Genomic DNA, 20956 nt, shown 5'->3' with positions numbered 1-20956 from the left:
CAAGCCAAAGTGAGGAAGTACTTCCTATAGTGCTCGTGGAGACAGAAGTATCTCTTCCGCATACAAACACAACTTGATGCATTGAGGATTCTTCAAGGATATGGTATCGATCTCAGCCAAGCACCGAAACTCCTCAAGTTCATATCACCGGAGAAGGCATGCAAGTTGAGCAAGAGGATGAGAGAAGTAATGGTTCTCTCAACCAAAACAAAGACGAGTAAATCTGTTTCATTTTCAGACCAGGGGCAGGTTACTCCAGTTGCCAGAAGGCCTGTCACTAGATCAATGTCTCCTGTAAAATCTCCATTTCATAAGGAAGATGTCAAAAATACTTCTCCTAGCCCAAGGAGGCTTACGAGGTTTGCTACTGCTGAAGCACGGGCTAATGCTAGTTTGACGAAGCTTTGCAATTCTCCTTCATCTTCTTCAAAGTCTTTTAGAAACATGTCCAAGAACTTGTCTGTCGAACTTGAAAATGCAGAAACTCCAGAATCAGAACATCAGAGGAAGGTTAGAGAGTTGGCAGAGGATTGCCCATCTTTTGATCTCGGATTCAGTCCTGGCAAGAAGACAGTGGTTCAAAGCATACGCTCCCGAATCGACAGTGAGCTCACGCTTCGAGCAGACAGAGGCAGACAGAGACAAAGACATGTCCAAAGAAGTTGAAATAGTACAAAAGGAACAAGATTCACAAGTGGATGAAGTTATTGTCATATCTAGCAATGATAGTGGAGACTCCCTCGACAAGATTTTTGCTTCAATTGAGATGCCTATCTCAGGAGGAAAAGCCATTAACTTGCAGAATTCATCTGTTGTTTCACCTACAACACCTGGTAGTTCCACACCCATTCCTCAAACAAAAAGGATTTTGAAGCTAGGACCTCAACAGAAATCGCCATTTGTTGCAAACGATAAGAAGCCTTCTGTACCCAAATCAGATACTGAGTTATACAATAAGGTGTGCATGTATGGAGGCAGAAATAGAGATAAGTTGAATGAGGAAAGGATTATCGACTATGGAAGTTTCTTCGTTGAACTCCGCGATTTATCAGACTCACCAAGCCAGAGGTTGGCTAAGCAACACAACCTGCGAGATCGCATTGCAAGTTCTTTCTGCAGAGATGGCCAAGCAGAAGAAATTCATTATGCCTCTTATGATTGCGGTTAGTAAAATCATTTTTTCAATTAAAATGTTTTCTTCTGTGCATTTTCTTGGATATGTCTTTTTTTGCTCTCTCTAACTTGTCCCTTTTTATACTTTATAATGGTGTGCAGACTAAACTAAGGAGTGCAACCAACTGTATATTAGATAGGACTGTTAGGAAAGCTTTCGAGTGTTCACCTACGCACCGCCTAGACCACAAAGATATGGTACGTTCTATCTCTTGTTTGCTTTTATGCTTCCTCCATTTTTTCCTTTTTTAAAAGCTTCCTGGATACATGCTTACTGCATTTTTTCTCAAATATAACAATGATAACTTATACAATGATAACAATGATAACTTATACAATGATAACTTATACATGCTTCCTGGATATGGGTGTTCTTTTATACAATTATAACTTATTTTTCATTGGAGATTCTACATGTAACTAAAAAACTTATTAGCAATACATGATTCAAAGAGTTAGAACATAATTTGGAAGTATTTTTTTTACATTTCTTCTCAAATATAACATGCTTCTGTGTTTCTAAGCTTATGTTCCCGCTACGGTTATGTTCCTGATCCTACTTTTCTCTACAACAACTGTACAGATAATGTTTTCAGTTCTTCAAGATTTGACACCTGAAATCAAGAAAATGACTGGGCACTACTATCTTATTGTGTTGAACTTGACGTCGGGGAGGTTTGAAGTGATGGACTCACTAAGGCGTGAGGGGGACAAAGCGCCGATGGCTGATGCTCGAACAATTATTGGAAGTATCAAGCATTTGTGGGCAACAAACTACAGTGAATCAAAAATCGACATCTCGAAATACAAAACAGTGCACATAACTACACCAAGGCAATTGACTACGTAAGTACTACTTCCTTCTGCATAAGAAATTCTACTTTTCCCTATTTGTCCATGGATTTTTTAGCTGATATATGCATTTTCCATTTTTTATGTTTTCCAAGGTATGACTGTGGGTTCTTCATGCTCAAGTACATTGAGTGTTGGAATGGGAGAAGGATGGCACCAATTAATCCATCAGACATGCCTGCGCTTAGGAAGATATTCCTGAAGAAATGGATGGATTATGTCGAGAACAGGATTGACTGGGAGGAACTTCTCTTCCCAGTAAGGAAGTGTTGATCTTACTCTTTGATGATAGGGAGCCAGGTAATAATGTCTGAAGACCAGAATGAGTATTTTTTGTTGTCTGTTTTTTGGATGACAGCTGTGGTATATAAGTGTATTTTCCTGTGTGCTATTTCTCTACACACTATTTTATACATATATGTTTTCTTGTACTTTTTTCTGAAACAATGTTTGATTGAATGTGTTTTTATACATTTCTGAATGTGCTTACAAAGTGCATTTTGCTACATGATAAGTGATTGCTGTCTAGTAAGCACATGGACATCAATAAATGATTGATCTAACAGTAAGCACATGGACAGCAATTCAACACAAAGTTTCGCATTCATCTAACATCATGAAGCACATGCATGTAAAAAGATCATGCCACCTACCACCACAGTAAGAATACTACAAGTTTGAATGTAGCTAAGTTCATTACAACTTAAATCATAAACAAAAAAACTTTGCATTTTTTAATAAGCTAGACCATGTCACGGAAGAAATCTATTTCCTTTGATTCTGGTCCTGGCGTTATCTTATCTTTGCATGTAGCTGCAGTGTGTTGGATTGACCCACATACACTGCATTTCACAACCTTTGTAGCCTTCAAGTGCAGTCCAGATTTCTTCCTCTTTTCAGCTGGACAACCTTGTTTCGCAGTATAAACCGGATCCTCAACATGGTCAAACTTTGAAGAATTCCCTTGCCCATCATCACCTACATTTTCTACATCTGGTGCCTCATCAGAATATGGAGCAGCCTGTTTCTTCTTCTTCCTTTTCGCAGATTCAGAAGCTTTCATTTCCAGTAACTCTTTCTCTAGAGCTAGAATGTATTTATCTGCAATGGCTTTCCCTTTCTCTGATGTTGATGCCATTCTTGCTACTCTGGTGTAATCATTGCATAGAGTGCCATAGCGCAACTGCTGCCTTTCTTTGTTATTCATCTTCCTGCCCACAGGCTGCTTAGGCAAGTCCATTTTTTCCTCCACAATTGTTTCCTCCTGTACTCTCCACCTGTCTAGTATGTATTTCTCTGGAATTTTGTTAATACAACCCAATTGCACCATTACTCTGAAAATATGGCAGCAAAGCAATCCATCCCTACTGAACTTGCAGCACTCGCAGCTGTAAGTTTCAGTTTCAACATTAGCCTCAACTTGGTAGCTCCTACTACCATAGCCATAGACGTAGGTTTTAATTGGGAGGACATCGTAACTTTGGCCTCCAATAAGTTGTACATTGTAGGATGTCACTTTACGAAGCTCGGCCCTGAGACGCAAGTATATGGGTCGCGTATAAACGTTCAACGCTTGCTCTTCAAGAGGGTAGTCACCCCACACCCTAAAAGTCTTATCTTCATCCATAAACTCGACTGAATCCTCCGCTACATTAATTTTCTCTTGCAACTTCAAGTATTGTTCAAAGAAGTGATGCAGGCTCAGGTGAGGGTTACTGTATGTTTTCAGAACAGCGTTAAACCCCTCACTCCGGGCGGTAGTTTGTAGGAACGGGAAGAAGCGATCCTTGAAGTAAGCTGGGACAAAAGTTGCTCTTAAGCGATACAAATCATCAAGATGTGTGTTGTCCGCTACACTGTGTTTGCGGAGCATATCTGCCCACCTTGTTTCAAATTCATCAACTGACATGCTGTAGTCAATAATTGCATTCAACTCTTGCCTTTAGCTCCTCATGTTTTGACAAGAAATTTCCCAAAACTTCCTGCGCATTCTGCATAATGTGCCACCTACAGTTTCTGTGCCAACAATTTGGAAACACAGCGAGAATTGCAGATCTCATTGCTGCATCTTGATCAGTAATGAAGTTTTGGGGCTAGAGGCCGCCCATTGCTTCAAGAAACTCTTGAAAGAGCCACTCAAAACTCTCCACATTTTCATTTTTAAGGAAACCACAACCTAGCTGGATGCTCTGACAGTACCTATTGATCCCAATGAACGGCGCAAATGGCATATTATACATGTTCATCATGTACGTGGTGTCAAATGAGACACAATCGTTGTAGTTCTTGTATGCAGCTATTGCTGGCCCATCCACCCAAAATATGCGGTCAACCTTATCAGCATGATCTGTATGCAAGTTGAAGTAGAAATCTGGGTCTTCCTTTTTAATCTTTGCAAAGTGAGAAAGCAGCTTTGGCATGTCTTTGTGTGTTTGATCTTCATTAATGGTAGCCATGAAATTGCTAACAGACTTGGCATCATAGGGTACATTGGCCAGACCACCATAGACTTCTCCCATGATCCTCATTACCCTTCCAGAAGACAGATTCACCTTATGCAAGAGCTTGACAAAATCCCTTTCTTCCTTAGGAATTCCTTTGTGAGACCTTAAATATTTCTTCAAAGAAAACTTCTTTATCATACTGTGATTGTGCTCTTCAACGAAATATGTTACATGCCACTTTTTACCTTTCCTTTTGATCCTTAGCCTAGCCTTGCATTCAGTTTTCTTAGTGATGCTTTTGTTCCGCTGCCTAACCGGTGCCGCCTCTTGCATGTTTATGTCCTCATTTTTGCCATTCTTGTTGCAAACGAACATCTGTTTGTCCTTCTGACCATCAATTGTTGAGATCTTGGATGTACTACACTTGATGGAGAATCCAAGCTTCTTAGCATATCTGTTGTAATGCATCTTTGCTTCATCCCATGAATCGAAAATCATGCCAGGATATGGTGTTTGCACTTCAGTTTGGCTTACTGGAGTTGATTGGACTTCATCATCGTCGTCACCTCCTGAATCATCAGTAGATAGGGTCTGTGCCAGCGGATGCACCCATGTTGCTACCACTAGCATGCTTGCTCTGTCCAGAACTTGCACCAATGTTGCTACCACTAGCATGCTTGTTTTGTTCAGAACTTCTTGTTACATCTGCATTGCTTGCGGTTCTTGTGTTGTCCAGTGGTGTATGTTCTTTTTGCAAATCGTCAAACACACTGTCATCCTCAGGTACTGGCTCATTCAGATCTAGCACTCCAGGAGCATACTCTGGATCCATAACCTGACAGTAGGGACTAAGATGTTAGCATTTTCTTGCAGGAATGTATTTTAAACACAACATTTGAGGTCATATGACAGTAGTTGTGCTGTTCTTCACTTAGTTTGATTATGTTTTTCCATGTGCTACTGCTATCACCTTTTGGTTGAAAAATCTCATACTGTTAGTTCATTTTTTATACAATCACATACTGCTAACTAATATCATGTTTTTTACATAGAAAACAACAAAGCATCTAGTACTTGTTACTGGCTTCCTCATCATTCTGTGCTTCTGTATGAATGGAAACTAAAAATTTATACATCTAACACAGAAAAACAGGCATGTAGTACTGACTTGCTCATTATGAAGTCTACTGTACATTTTTTTTACTGCAAATGGTTTCACTGTCTGGCAGTTTGAGGCACATTTGAAGCATGACATATCCTTACTTATTTCGCGAGAGAAATTTCAGCACATGTAGCACCAATGAGTAGAGGTACTCCACCTTGCGGCTGTAAACTTGAACTGATCCTTGGATCAATAGCGCCGCTGCACACGAATTGACCATAAATAATCAGCGCAGGGGAAGGGTTTACACAAAGAAAATAACTCTTCTAGTACAAAAAAGAAACCTGATTTAGTTTTAGTGTCAATAAACCTTGGGAAAGAAACTAACAAGCTCTACTGATGTTAATGCATGTACTTATATTTTTTTTTCATTTAACTACACAGGAAATCTCAAGATGGACAACTTGCTGTAGTTCCCTACAAGTTTTTCTTGATGCTATGGTTCTAATGGATTCAAGAGAAGATTTTTCATGATGATTTTGGTGTTTTTCCAGCAAGGAAACTACATGTTCTCAAGCAGAAACTGTTTTCTGATGGATTCAACTGAAAATGCAGTTTCTCATACAAAGCCTGCATTTTTCAGAAACTATTTCTCATCTAGATATGGGCACCAACTATTCTACATGTCTTGTTTCTGGATCTATATGCTATACCTACTATGAATCATGGAGATGACATGTGTTTATATGCATGGTTTCCTACATCTCTTCCCTTTTATGTTGTCCTTGCCTCAGCTTGTCCTCTTTTTTACTTTTGCATGTATTTTTTTCGAAATCTGCATCTCCTGTGTTTTTTGTTGAATCTCCATGATCTGGGGCCTAATGTTCCATTGAAAGTTCATGCAAGATGTTCAAAGTTGTAGATGTTCAAAGTTCTAGATTGAGATCCAGATGTAATTTCTTGTTGGCAACATCATATCATTGGGAAATTGGAGGAAGAGGGGCAGGGGTGAAGTTAGAGTCTGTTTACCTCTTTGCTTCTTGTTTTCCAGAGAGTTGTTCTGCAGATCTGGTCTTCAGATGTACTTTTCTTCAGTTGTTCTTCAGTTCTGCATCCATGGAGATTGGGGAAGAACTGGGCTCTGCCCTGGCGGCTGGAGGAAGAAACGGTGGACGAGAGGGAGAGGTAGAACTCGTGCCTGGGCTCCGACCATTTGTTTTTGTGTTCTGGATCTGATCTGGGCTTTAAATGTAGTTTTAGTTGTCTGTATTCTCCTGGTCCCAGATTTTCTCGTCCTGTTGTGGTGGGCTAGTCAAAAAATCCGGCGGCACGTGAGCCCAGAACCAAACAGGAAAGAAACTTTCCTTTTTTGGAAAGGTTGCGGGGACCACACCCAAATCCGGAAAAAAGTGAGGTCGGACAGGGGGGTCACTCCCTAAGACAATACGGTGCTATAGCACTCTGTAGCCACGTCCAAAATCAATTGCTTCCCTTTATCTCAAATCATGGGTCGACATGCATTTTTTTTCTTCACGAAAGGGTTGCCCTGATTTTCTTTTAATTGAAACTAAAATACTTCAACCGGTGACCGGCCCCATTAGCTTTGCACCACGTTGCAGCTCGGCTTTGCACACTATTTCACTTGCAATCGCTCAAAAAAGAAATTCTTACATGAAAAGGGAGATCTCTAGCTCTATTTCACTTCGAAAAGAAACGATCATAACCTTTATCTCAATTGCTTCCCTTTATCTCAAATCATGAGTAGCATAGGAGTTAATATGGGTAATAGGTCTGATGAGATTTCAGTTTCGGTCAATGTGTTGAGACAGACGGAGCTTGACCGTCTAACGGTTGTTCCGAATGTTTCCACTGGGCATGAAACAACAGTAGTAGACAATGAGGAAGAGGATGGCATCCTAGATGGTCAGCTTCTCTCGGCTATTATTGGTAATATTTCAGAAGTCGATTTAGAACACGTGGAGCTTAGTTTTGATCTACAAGCTTCTGAACGTGGTTCCCGATCGTCGGCTGGAAAGAAATCTCGTAGATATAGCAAGAATACTAAATCTAAAATAGTTTCTCGATGAATGTCATGTTTCGGAATAGCAGAGGTCTTGGTGACTTGGCTAAACATTCCCACATTGCCGATGGTTGTAGAGATTATGATTTAGATTTCATTGCTATATCGGAGACGGGTAGGCGAAATTTCACACAAAGTTTTCTCGACCGACTGTCAGGCGGGGTTAACTTTCAGTGGTTTTCTCGCCCGCCTCGTGGTAGGTCCGGTGGCATTTTACTTGGCGTCCGTATAGACACCATGACTGTCTTAGCTAGTTCTGATGGATAGTATCACATTAAGCTCGACATTCAGAATAAAGCAGACGGTTTCACGTGGAGTCTGGTTGCTGTGTATGGTGCCGCCCAGGATGCTTTTAAGGCTGACTTTTTACGTGAGTTGGTAAATCTTACAAAAGATAATCCTTATCCGATTTTAATCGGAGGCGATTTTAATTTTGATGAGATTTCCCCACGAGAAAAGTAAAGGCCGTTTCGATGGACATTGGCCTTTCTTGTTCAATGCTGTCATTGATAGGGAAATTCAATTCGGCACATGGGAGCATATGCTCCTGCTACCGGAAAAACATTTTGAAATGTTCAAAAAAATCAAACAAAAAATTTCTCACTTACGTATCAACATTTTACGTGCGCACATCAAGTCTTGCGAAAAACCTACATTTTTTGTGACTTGTGTACAAAAGACAAATAAAACGTCTCCTACACAACCTTTTTTTACACAAACATTTGTCTTTTTTACAGATGACACTCAAAATGTCGATTTTCTGCGAAACTACTTTTTGAACGTTTAGAATTTTAAGATGTATCCACTAAATTTTATGTTCAAATTTTTCAACATTTTAAAAGTGCATTTAAAATGAAGTTTAAAAACCGGGAGCATATGCTCCCGGGTTCCAAAACGCCACTCCCTCATTGATAGCCTTGACTTAAGAGAGGTGTTTATGTCCGGTCGACAGTTTACTAGGGCCAACAGCTTGCCTGAACCCACATACGAGAAACTAGATCGCGTGTTGATGGATACCGAATGGGAAAATAAATACCCTATGGTATCAGTGCGTGCACTAGAACGTATTGAAAAACTGTCTGACCATGCTCCCATCCTCCTAGCCACTGGGAATCCCCGTCCTGTTTGTAAACGGCTGTTCAAATTTGAACTTGGCTGGCTACATCGAGAGGGATTTCATGATATGGTTAAGAAGGTTTGGGAGAGACCGGTCGGGGGCAGCACTCCAATTTTGAGATGGAATAATAAGATGCGGAGAATGCGCAAACATCTCTCTGGTTGGGCTGCCCATACGTCCGGTATCCTTAAAAAAGAGAAGGCTCGCTTATCAAATGTAATTGATGAGCTTGAGGCTGTTGCGGAGGTTAGACCGTTGTCTACGCAAGAGATTGAACTTAAAAATCAATCAAATACGCAGATGGCGAGTCTTCTTCGCGAGGAGGAACTCAAATGGTATCAACGTTCCAAAGCTCAATTCATATTGGAAGGAGATTCAAATACGCGATATTTCCATGGCTTAGCCAATGGGAGACATCGAAAAAAACGTATTCATTCTCTTATTCAAGATAAAGGGTTGATTGAAGGCCATGAGCAACTCAAATCTTACATTACTAATTATTATAAAAGGTCTGTTTGGTCCTCCGGAGGAAAGCACCTTCTCTCTTAATGAGGACTTAACGGACGATATACCCCAAGTTTCTATGGAAGAAAATGGTCTACTAACCGCACCTTATACTGAGGAAGAGGTTCAGAAGGCAATTTTCCAAATGGAATGCAACAAAGCACCGGGTCCTGGTGGTTTTCCAGCGGAGTTTTATCAAACTTTCTGGGATACGATTAAATCGGACCTTCTAGATTTGTTCAGTGACCTACATATTGGACAACTAGAATTATTTCGTCTAAATTTTGGTGAAGTAATCTTGTTACCGAAAGTTAATGAGGCAGAAAGGATTCAACAATATAGACCTATTTGCCTCTTAAATGTAAGTTTCAAGATTTTCACGAAAGTGGCCACCATTAGACTTAATACGGTTGCGGATCATGTTGTCCAACCATCACAGACAGCCTTTATGCAAGGAAGGAACATCCTTGATGTAGTGGCGGTCTTGCATGAGACGGTACATGAGATGCATTCTAAGAAATTACATGGGGTTATTCTAAAACTAGATTTTGAAAATGCGTATGATAAAGTTAAGTGGTCTTTCCTACAGCAAACACTCAGGATGAAAGGTTTTTCTCCAGAGTGGCGCGCTCTAATAAATGATTTTGTGTATGGAGGTAGTGTTGCAATCCGGGTTAATGATGACACCGGCCACTATTTCCAAACACGAAAAGGGTTACGCCAAGGGGATCCGTTATCACTGATGTTGTTTAACATTGTAGCGGATATGCTGGCTATACTCATAGAGCGGGCCAAGGCTGATGGCCAGATTGAAGGAGTGATTCCACATCTGGTTGATGGTGGTTTATCTATACTTCAATATGCCGACGATACAATTCTGTTTATGGATCATGATCTTGAAAAAGCTCAAAATCTGAAATTAATTTTGGCGGCTTTTGAGCAGTTGTCAGGATTGAAAATCAATTTCCATAAAAGCGAATTGTTCTGTTTCGGTGATGCCCAAAACGATACGGCTCTGTATACAGAGTTGTTTGGTTGCGGGCAAGGCCAATTTCCTATTCGTTATTTGGGTATTCCGATTCATTATCGGAGACTTACAATCGCGGAATGGAAATTAGTGGAAGAAAGATTACAAAAACGCCTTAGTAGTTGGAAAGGTAAATTGTTGTCCCTGGGAGGAAGATTGGTACTCATTAATTTGGTACTCACAAATATGGTACTATATATGTTATCATTCTTCATCCTACCGATAGGAATTCTGCATAAACTCGATTACTATCGATCCAGATTCTTTTGGCAAGGGGACAACGAGAAAAAGAAATATCGACTGGTTAAGTGGAGTATAGTTTGTAGTCCCAAAGATCAAGGAGGGCTTGGAGTTCATGACCTGGAGGTCAAGAATTCAGCTCTTCTGGGTAAATGGCTGTTTAAGCTACTTACTGAGGATGGGACTTGGCAAACTATTCTTCAGAGAAAGTATATCGGTTCGAAGACATTATCCCAAGTAGTTTGGAAACCTGGGGATTCTCACTTCTGGGCTGGTCTTATGGCGACAAAAAATGTTTTCTTTCACCATGGTACTTTCTCAATCAGGAATGGAGCACAGATACGGTTCTGGGAAGATGATTGGCTAGACAATGCACCCTTAAGTGAACAGTATCCTGCTCTGTATAGGATTGCTCGTCGCCAAGGTGATACCATTGCTACTATAATGGCTTCCTCACCTCCGAATGTGACGTTCAGACGGGTTTTACTTGGACAAAGACTTGTGGCATGGAATACCCTAATTCAACGGCTCAGAGATATTCATTTATCACCTGAACCAGACGAATTTAGATGGAACCTTCATGTAGATGGTACCTTTTCCGTAAAATCTTTCTACAATGCGATCCTTCTGTCTGACTTACCAGTTGAAAACAATAAGAAGATTTGGAAGATGAAGATACCATTAAAAATTAAATTTTTTGGATGGTATCTTCGTCGTGGGGTTATTCTCACCAAAGACAATCTTGTTAAGCGGAATTGGCATGGAAGTACACGGTGTGTTTTTTGTCATCAGGACGAAACAATCAAACACTTATTCTTCCAGTCCAGTTCGCGAGATCTATATGGTCTGTCATCCAAGTAGCGTCTACCTTGTATCCTCCGACTAGTATCGCCAATGTCTTTGGCAGTTGGCTTCATGGTATAGATTCAAGGTTTAAGTTGCTTCTTAGGGTGGGGGCGCTAGCAGTTATCTGGGCGCTTTGGCTATGTAGAAATGACAAGATCTTTAATGACAAAAATTGTTCTTTGTTGCAGGTCATCTACAGATGTACAGGTATTCTCCGTTCATGGTTACCTCTACAGCGAGTGGAGAACCGACAACTATGTACGGAGGTCTGTACACAGTTGGAGGCTACGGCGAGGGATACTTTTTCCCTACATGGGTGGCAGCATAGTCTACGGATAGATGCCCCACCTACACTTTAGGCGTTATATGATTCATCGTTCCGATATGTATCTCGCCTAGTTTTTATTATTTATCCTTTTGGACTTGAGACAACAAAACGGCTGTGTGCATCCTGATTATGCAGAGGCTGGATGTAATTGCTTATTAAAGTAATAAAGCATCATTTATCGAAAAAAATCTCAAATCATGGGTCGACATGCATTTTTTTTCTTCATGAAAGGGTTGCCCTGATTTTCTTTTAATTGAAACAGAAATGTTGCAGAGTTCGCCACCACAAAATAGCCTGAAAAGAAACATTTTTAACCTTGCGTCGACTAGCGAGAAAAAGGAAGTGCAGGCTGTTATAAACGCGACAATCAAAAGAACGAAAAACGAACAAGGGCATGGAGAGAATCAATTGCGTTGACTAGCGAGAAAAAGGAAGTGCAAGCTGTTATAAACAAGGGTTTGACTTCCATTTTTTTCTTGATAAAAGGATTGGCCTTGTTTACTATCAATAAAAACAGAAGTATTGCAGAGTTTGCCACCACAACACACCTTTCAAGTTTCACCACAGAAACATAGTATCAGCCTATACAGCCAGAAAAAAAAACAGTTTTCAACCTCTTTAGGAAGGTGCAAATAACTTTTTTTTACAGATAGAGAAGGAATCAAATACAAGCTCCACACTTACAACACAGGAGGCCGAAGCAAAATAAAAATAGAGGAACTCCTCACAAAAAGCCCACTAGTTGCCACCTATTTGCTTCCTCGACGATCGTGTCAAGAAGAAGAGCCTCTGGTCTTGATTTGTTGTAGAAAATCCCATTGTTCTGCTCAATCCAAATAGACCTAAGAACCTGGAGGAAGAGGGAAGTACACGCATCCTACCGAATTAAACACGGGAAGGATACATCGACTACATAAAATACTTCGACCGGTGACCGGCTCCATTAGCTTTGCACCATGGTTGCAGCTAAAGAAATTCTTACATGAAAAGGGAGATCTCTAGCTCTATTTTACTTCGAAAAGAAACGATAATCTTTTATAACATAAAAAGTAGTTATGAAAGTAAAACGAACTATATCTACTAAAACTACCTCGTCACCGAAGATAGATGCCATCAAGCAAGGATTTGGGTACCGATAAGAAGCAGAAAATCTGGGAGGGTCCAAGATTTCGAGTAACCATGGTTACCAGAGATAACCGGTCATATACCTGACCAGATTCTAGAAAAAAATGCATATTAATTACGAGCCATTAACGGACGCGTTAACATTACCATTTTGTTACGGTTTTTCTGGATTGTGGCTGTGCCGACTCGGATATGGGTTGCACCCACGATCTTCCCGAACCGCACTATATAAGAGTGGAAGAAAACCCTATCCTACACGAGACACATATGCGTCTGCCTCTTTCCAGGACCTTGCGTCGCCGTCATCATCTTCATCATCCCCTCGTTCAGCTTGCACCGACTACGGGATAGTATTCCTCCGGAACTACGCCTCTCGTAGACATGTATGGGTGAGGGGCGATCAGGTTTTTGGGCAGTGCTTGTGCACGACTGACTGCACGACATCGTCCGACAACGAGTTCCCGAATGACGACTTCTTCCCCGACGTCATTGACCTCTTTGACACCTTTAACATGGGTGACAACCCCGTTGTTGCTGCCATTGTCGTTGTCGCGGCCAACACCAACGCTGCACTGTGTATGTGTTCCTGCCTTTTCTGTTTTAGTCTTCACTAGAATTTCTAGTTCTGGTATTTCTATTTCTAGTAGATGTGATCGGTTTATCTTGTCTAGATGTGATTTATCAATCTACTCTACTAATCTGCATAATTAGTTTGCTTGTTGTTTCTGTAGTCACGATCTATCAATTATTTATTCGAGTTAAATCATATATTAATTTGCTTACATTTTGAACAACTATAGCAGAGGAGGAACACATGTATTTTAGGCTAGACTAACCAATCATTCCAAATTTAAACCATATTCGAAGGCACTAATTAAGATTGTTTTGCATGATAAACTCATTTGGTGGAGGGGCTAGGAATATTGGTTACCAGCAACCGTGACATTTCACTCGGTAACAAAATCCTTGCCCTCGGCTCAAAGTCTATTATAGAACTAGACCACAACAGATCACATGCCGATCTTAAAATCACTACCAGGACCATTCAAAAGCTCTATCACACGAGGCTTCAAACAGTTCATCACCGGACAGCTCAGCTACAACACCACATGGATCGAAGGGTCATATTCAGGGTGCGCCTTCAAGTATTCGAACATCACATAGCGGCCGTGTCCAATGCCCCGCACCTTCAGCAGACGTTTTCCAAGTGAAAATCCACTTGAATCCGGTCCATGTTAGCCTGCTGGAAGACTTGGAGGTTTTTTCAGCTTGTAGATGTTTAGGTTCATGAAGTGGCTAAAATTTACACCCTCCAGCTCTTTGAAGGGACCTTCCGTTTTCACATAGGTTGAAATCATACGCCACACCTTTTTCATGTTAATCCAAATAACCTTGTTGAAGACTGTATTATTCCTATTATTCCACACACACCTCTTTTATCACGAAGCCACTTAGATGCGACATATTCAAAGTTTGCGAATTGATTGTCAAAAACTTCAAAGAGAGTAGATTTGATGTACATTCAAATAGGACTTCTGAAAGTAGCCAAGCAATTATACATTCAAACAAGAGTTGTTTGATGTACTTTTTTTATTTCATTATAGAGCTCACAATCTAGAGGTTTTGGAATACCCTTAGCTCTCATATTATCCCTAGTATCTGTGCATGATCTTATTATTTGATAAGTCAATAGAAAAACCTGAAGCTTGGGTTGAACATTTAATTTCCGCACAACAGGTAAATGGATTTGTCGGATTCCTCTATAAATAACTATTGCATGCATAGAACTAGCTGGGTGAACACATTTTGAATATTATTGCCAGATAAGCTGGTTTTCCCTATCATAGAAATGTGATGCTACTAGTTATTTCAAAAATTTCCTAGCACTGAATTATCATGTTTTAAGTGGAAGTTCTTTTGAAAGCACCCCTAATTTGTGTACTGTCCCAAAGTTTCTCTATTATTTTTTCTGCTGGTTCGTTACAAAATAAATTCGCCAAGACAGGGTAGCTGAAGGAGAATTTCCAAACTAGATATCCTCCCAAAACTTGATGAACTTACCATTCCTTACAAGCCATTTATTCCCTATCTTCACTGCCTTGAAGACCCATGTTACGCATTTCAAAAAGGTGGAAGGTTGGACATCATGACATGACAAAATATTTGGACTTCTAGTGTTATACTTTGACTTAATCACTCTTGTCCAGAGTGATCCTCACCATAACTAGGCGGCATTGCTACTGAAACATATGGATAAGTTCTATAATAATGCTGGTGTGCCCTGGGTTAAGCCGGTCAGGGATGCTTACTATGATGACACAGTTCCTCATGTTGTCACTATGTCTGGGTCCTTTTGGTGGGGAGGTGTGCTTGGTTTGGTGGACATATGGAGGAATATGACCGTTTGCAAGGTGGTTTCTGGATCATCTGTTTTATTCTAGGATGATAAGTGGCATCAGGATTTGTTGTCTACAATGTACCCTCGTCTTTATTCCGATGCCAAGGACAAATTAATTTATGTTAAGGAATTTCTCAATTTGGCAGCTGCTCATGAGGCTTTACATTTGCCCTTGTCTGTTGAAGCTTTTGCTGAGTATAATGCACTCCAAGATTTGCCGACTGGTACATCTTTGAGAGAGGGAAGTGATAGTTGGTGTTATCAATTAAATAAAGGAACTTATTCTTCTAGTACAAGCAACAATTCATCTCAATACAAAATCACCTCCCTTCCAGAATGGTTTGGCAGTCCAAGTGTATGTCCAAGCACAAGTTCTTTACATGATTGATTATCCATGACAGGATTAACACAAATGATATGATAATTAGGAGACAGTGGAAGGTAACTAATGACAATGATTTTGTCTTATGTCACTAGCATGTGCTTGAGGATTGGGAGCATCTGTTTTTCACTTGTCAGTTTATTTCCAGAGTCTGGATTGAGTGGAGGAATTACTCAGTAGTAGACATGAACATTAGCTAGATATGCTTGGATAAGCCCCAACGCAACTCTAGGGACAAACATCACACTAGGGACAAGCAGGGTTTAACATTTTGATTATATATTTTTTCGCACCTAACAGAGATTCGGGAATTTCGAGAAATTAATAAAGTTTCATGGAAAATTTTCAAATATTTTGGGCAGATTCAAAGTCTAGCATTTAAATTATTTTGAAAAGTATAATTATGTGGTGTGGAAACGAACTCGTAACCTACCTACCATTGGTAGGCCTTCAACCACCGCAGTACAACAAATTATATGTTGGAAACATGCTCTATCTCTTATTAAACTGCAATATCTTGGCTGAATTCAAATTGATGCGATATTTTCGGTCGAGATTACATATTCTCGCCCTTTGTCGATATCAGTCAATTTTGCGAATTTCAGCAAAATTTTGACTTTTTTTCCTAGGGATGTGAGCCTGCCACGTCATCGGCTGAGGATGATTTAGAGCATCTCCAGTCGTCCCTCAAAGGATTTTGGAGCGCGTCAGACATTTTTTCAGCCCCAGGCGCGCCTCAAAGCCTCCTTCCGCCCGACGCGGCCCAATATGGTGTCCAGCGCCCCGAGGCCGTCCCCGCTCCACAGGGGACGCTCCGGGCGCGCCGGACAGAGTGAGAAGCGAGGCGGGCGCACACCGGCCGGCGACCAAATTCAGAATGGTTGATTCCCGCCTTTTATTTCTCGTCGCACCTCCCATCCCGCGCCTCCCAACCCTCCGCCGCTGCTCGATTTGCCGGCCGTCTCGACGGCCAATCTCTCCTGAGTCTGGCATAGTCATGACGGCTGGCTCCCTCGTCGTCCTTTTCGCCATCGTTGCTTCGCCAACGCATCCCAGAACACGCCGCAAATCTGCCCCTCCTCAGCGCACAGAAGGTGTCCGGCGCCTTGTCTGGTAGGCGCGACAGGTGGCTGTTCATTGCCTCCTCTGCCGCGGATGAATTTTAACCGTTTTTTTTTTGGTTCAGACATGGATAGTGACGACGAGATGATTGTCCAAATGATGGAGGAAGAGCAAGCCTTCGACGATGATATTCGGGAGCATTTGTCGATCATCGCGTCCCTCCAAAACATGCTTGACGCCGAGGCGGAGAAGAGGAAGAGGCCACGCCGCGGAGGTTCAAAGGCGGGAAGAAAGAAGTCGAAGCCCCTGCAGAGGATGGAGGGGCATACCATGCTGCATAACGATCACTTCGCAGATGAAACAACATGGGCCGACAATTTTCGGCGCCGGTATAGGATGAGAATTGTCGGGTTCTCGTCGATTCAGAAGTGCACCACCGCCATGAGGATGCTTGCATATGGAGCACCTGCCGATACATAGGGCGACTACCTTCGCATGAGTGAGTCTACTTCCATTGAATGCATCTACAAGTTTTACTGAGCTGTGGTGGGAAAGTTTGGCAAATACTACTTGAGAGGGCCAACTGAAGAAGAGACTGCAAGGATCATGGTCCAAAATGCAGCGAGAGGTTTCCCTGAGATGTTTGGAAGCATCGATTATATGCACTGGTCGTGGAAGAACTTCCCATTTGCTTGACAAGGTATATACAAGGGCGTCATGAATATTGCAGTGTGGTGCTTGAAGTTGTGGAAAATTATCACCTATGGATTTAGTATTTTTTTTGGCATGGCGGGATCACACAATGACATCAACGTGTTACAGCGGTCTCCAGTGTTCAGCAAACTAGTGGAACGCCATGCTCAACCATGCAACTATGAGATCAATGGCCACCAATATACCAAACGTTATTATCTAGCTGATGGTATATATCCAAAATGGGTGACTTTTGTCAAAACAATCCTGGCTCCATCAGGCCAGAAGAATTGCCACTTCGCTTCGCGATAGGAGGCTTGCAGGAAGGATGTCGAGCGGGCATTTGTGTGCTTCAAACTCAATTTTCTATTGTTCGGTACCCTGCTCTAACCTGGTCTCACGACCAAATGTGGTAGTTGATGCATGATTGTGTGATCATGCACAACATGATCATCGAGGATGACCGCAGGAATCGGGCCAGGACACATGTTGGTCCCTGTAAGTGTCAGGACCCTCTTGTGGAGGTTGATCATGACGTGTCTGCTGATTCTGCTGATTTCCTCGCCATGCACGCAGAGATCCGTGACAGCAATGTTCACGAGCAACTTCAGCATGATCTCGTTGAGCATTTGTGAAGGATCAAAAGATTATCAGCAAATGCGGCAGCGCCTTGACCTAGCCCCACTTATTATGTTTGTTTAGTTTCTTATTTTGTTGTATTTTAGTTTGAAAACAGTTTTAGCAAACATATTTATTTGTATGCTATGTTTAATAAAACGGAAATGTTTTTGAATATTCTAACAAAAAGAAATTAAGGCCTCGTTTGGGAGGACGCGACTGAGCATCGACGTCCCCGAAACGTGGCACGGAGAAAAGACGTCCCTCAAACGCTCGATTCGGCGCGATTTAGGGAACGCTTTGGGGGACGCAACTAGAGATGCTCTTATCTCACTCACCTCCCCCAACTTTTCTCTACCGACGGGATGTCATCCAGGGAAAGGGGAGGTGAGGCGACCAGGTTTCGCCCAAGCCGCCCCCCTAGGAGCGTACGTGGCCTATAGGTACTGCCTAGTTATGGGACTATATGGACTACTGAGAATCGACTGAGGTTTTGAAGGAGAAAATATGGTAATGTTCCATTCAGGTCAGATGCCAATGAATAATGGATACATGGGTCAAATTGCCTGCATTAGCACAAACCACACGTGAAACATGTAATGTGTATCCAGTTGATGGTGCACATATTATATGTCACTGGCGTGCATGCTTTCGCCTAATCGTTATCTTAAGGCTCGATCGAACTGACCATATGGAATATTGCATACACTGACCGAATAATGCAGTTGATTTTTTGCACGGATAATGCAGAGTTGGTATTGGCCGTTTGACGAATAGGTTGTACTAAACTGGTAATCAAATCAATATGTGAGAACTTTGCATGCTAACCATGCATCTCGACCGAAACCGGCAAATAGTATTGGTTTGTGGGGTATCCTTGATCGACGATGATGTTTGCAAGCATATATCCATGTACCAGTTAGGCTACAGAATTTGGAGGTTTTAGCCGTGGCGCCAAAACCTCTGGCTATATATATGCCCAGTGCGATGTATTGTTCTCCATCAAACCACAGCCAACCCAAAAAAGAAGTGAGTTAGAAGCACAGTTTTGTGCTTAATTAGCCATGGCTTCCACCTCCTTTGTTAGCTTACTGGTTCTCGTGGCCATGGCCTCGGCGGCGTCGGCGCAGTTGTTGTCCACGTTTTACGACACGTCGTGCCCCGACGCCCTGTCCACTATCAGGCGGGTCGTGACGGCCGCCGTGAGGAGCGAGCCCCGCATGGGGGCGTCGCTGGTCCGGCTGCACTTCCACGACTGCTTTGTCGATGTGAGTAACTCCCACTTAGCGTTGCCCAGCAACTCAGTTCACTGTTATACATTCACATGCTCGCACTGTAAAAGAAGAGCTTGTATGTGCACACAGCTGAGCCATGCATGGTTAGGTTTTGATTTATAAACTTCTTACCAGGGCTGTGACGGGTCTGTTCTGTTGGCTGACACCGGGAGCTTCGTCGGCGAGCAGGGGGCAGCTCCGAACGCCGGTTCCATTCGAGGCATGAACGTCATCGACAACGCCAAGACTCAGGTGGAGGCCGTGTGCAAGCAGACCGTCTCTTGCGCCGACATCCTCGCGGTCGCAGCCCGTGACTCCGTGATCGCGGTAAGCTCGCGGGCATGCGGTCGATCCAATGGCTTAATTTCTCGCGCTTGTGATTTGGAACTAATTTCTGTGCATGCCATGCCGCTCAGCTTGGAGGGCCCTCTTGGACAGTTCCTTTGGGGAGGAGGGACTCCACCACCGCAAGCAAGACAAATGCAGAAAACGACCTGCCTCCTCCTTCCTCCGATCTCCAGGGCCTCACCACCAAGTTTAGCAACAAGGGCCTCAGCGTAACAGACATGGTCGCTCTCTCAGGTACACTACACACCTCTTTCTTTTCTCTCGACAAAGACATGATCGACATTCCAGCTTCTGACTTCTGAGTAATTGATCTGCACTTCAGGCGCCCACACTATCGGCCAGTCGCAGTGCAAGAACTTCCGGGACAGGATCTACAACGATACCAACATTGACACGGCCTTCGCGACCTCGCTTAAGGCAAACTGCCCGCAACCCACCGGCTCCAGCGACAGCAGCCTGGCGCCGCTGGACAGGACGAGCCCCAACGCGTTCGACAACGCCTATTACAGCAACCTCCTTTCTCAGAAGGGGCTCCTTCACTCCGACCAGGTGCTGTTCAACGGCGGCAGCACCGACAACACCGTCAGGAGCTTCGCGTCAAACCCGGCGGCGTTCGGGAGCGCCTTCGCCACGGCCATGGTGAACATGGGCAACATCGCGCCCAAGACGGGGACGCAGGGCCAGATCAGGCTCAGCTGCTCCAAGGTGAACTCGTAATTTCGGCGTCACCAATGCTGGTGCTTTTCATCATGAAGAAAATAAGGTCCTCGGCGGCCAGTACGTACCAGCACCAGCATACTTGTATACGTACGACGTGAATGTGTGGTGGTTTTATTGTACTGTACCCGTGCATACTTGCACTCGTGCGTCCTCATGTGTATAATGTGTAACGAATTCTCGTGCGAAGGCACGGAGAATTAATTGCTTACCTTTGTCTCAATCATACTTCGAGTGACGGTACCATCATCAATTCATCATACCAATCTAGATAATTCTCCGATGGAAACAGAGGAACTACTTCTTCTATGGTCAATATTGCAATCAACCCTAAGTGCTAGTGAGAAGCGAGAACCAAAACACATATGGTGGACAGTGATGTGGTTACACTTTTAAATATAGCATGTACAATGGTAGAAAAAGCACGTCATCTCTTAAAGAATTTTCAGTAGATGATGTAAAATAGGGCATTAAAAAGGAGTGCCCTATGAATTTTACATCACCAAAACGTGTTATTTTTACATCATCTCTGTAAGGTTTGGTTTACAAGACGATGTATTTTAGGACACGAGTGGATTACAAGATGATGCATTTCATTGAAAGAGGAAGCATTTGAACACTTCAAA

The 20956-nt window shown here is 42.5% G+C and overlaps 3 protein-coding genes across 3 annotated transcripts; 1 reads left to right on the top strand and 2 right to left on the bottom strand.

Annotated features, from left to right (window-relative positions):
• Nucleotides 1-2767: 2767 nt before the first annotated feature.
• On the bottom strand, nucleotides 2768-3934 carry LOC127328297 (protein FAR1-RELATED SEQUENCE 5-like). Its single transcript, XM_051354907.2, has one exon. The coding sequence runs from the start codon at nucleotides 3932-3934 to the stop codon at nucleotides 2768-2770; it is 1167 nt and encodes a 388-aa protein (XP_051210867.2).
• A 184-nt stretch (nucleotides 3935-4118) lies between these two features.
• On the bottom strand, nucleotides 4119-5099 carry LOC127328296 (protein FAR1-RELATED SEQUENCE 5-like). Its single transcript, XM_051354906.1, has one exon. The coding sequence runs from the start codon at nucleotides 5097-5099 to the stop codon at nucleotides 4119-4121; it is 981 nt and encodes a 326-aa protein (XP_051210866.1).
• A 13909-nt stretch (nucleotides 5100-19008) lies between these two features.
• On the top strand, nucleotides 19009-20541 carry LOC127331519 (peroxidase 2-like). Its single transcript, XM_051357696.2, has 4 exons — nucleotides 19009-19259; nucleotides 19401-19592; nucleotides 19682-19847; nucleotides 19936-20541. The coding sequence occupies exons 1-4, from the start codon at nucleotides 19056-19058 to the stop codon at nucleotides 20328-20330; spliced, it is 957 nt and encodes a 318-aa protein (XP_051213656.1). The 5' UTR covers nucleotides 19009-19055; the 3' UTR covers nucleotides 20331-20541.
• Nucleotides 20542-20956: the final 415 nt, after the last annotated feature.

Source organism: Lolium perenne, chromosome 2, assembly GCF_019359855.2.
Source record: "Lolium perenne isolate Kyuss_39 chromosome 2, Kyuss_2.0, whole genome shotgun sequence".
Lineage (NCBI taxonomy): Eukaryota > Viridiplantae > Streptophyta > Magnoliopsida > Poales > Poaceae > Lolium > Lolium perenne.
Note: the sequence above shows the minus strand (reverse complement) of the source record. Positions and strands in the feature narration are given on the sequence as shown.

Bases quoted from the DNA above. Each gene is read 5' to 3' on its own strand.
- LOC127331519 (XM_051357696.2), top strand. From the start codon at position 19,056: ATGGCTTCCACCTCCTTTGTTAGCTTACTGGTTCTCGTGGCCATGGCC. The intron at 19,260-19,400 runs GTGAGTAACTCC...ACTTCTTACCAG, and splicing joins TCCACGACTGCTTTGTCGAT to GGCTGTGACGGGTCTGTTCT. The intron at 19,848-19,935 runs GTACACTACACA...TCTGCACTTCAG, and splicing joins AGACATGGTCGCTCTCTCAG to GCGCCCACACTATCGGCCAG.
- LOC127328297 (XM_051354907.2), bottom strand. From the start codon at position 3,934: ATGTCAGTTGATGAATTTGAAACAAGGTGGGCAGATATGCTCCGCAAA.
- LOC127328296 (XM_051354906.1), bottom strand. From the start codon at position 5,099: ATGCTAGTGGTAGCAACATGGGTGCATCCGCTGGCACAGACCCTATCT.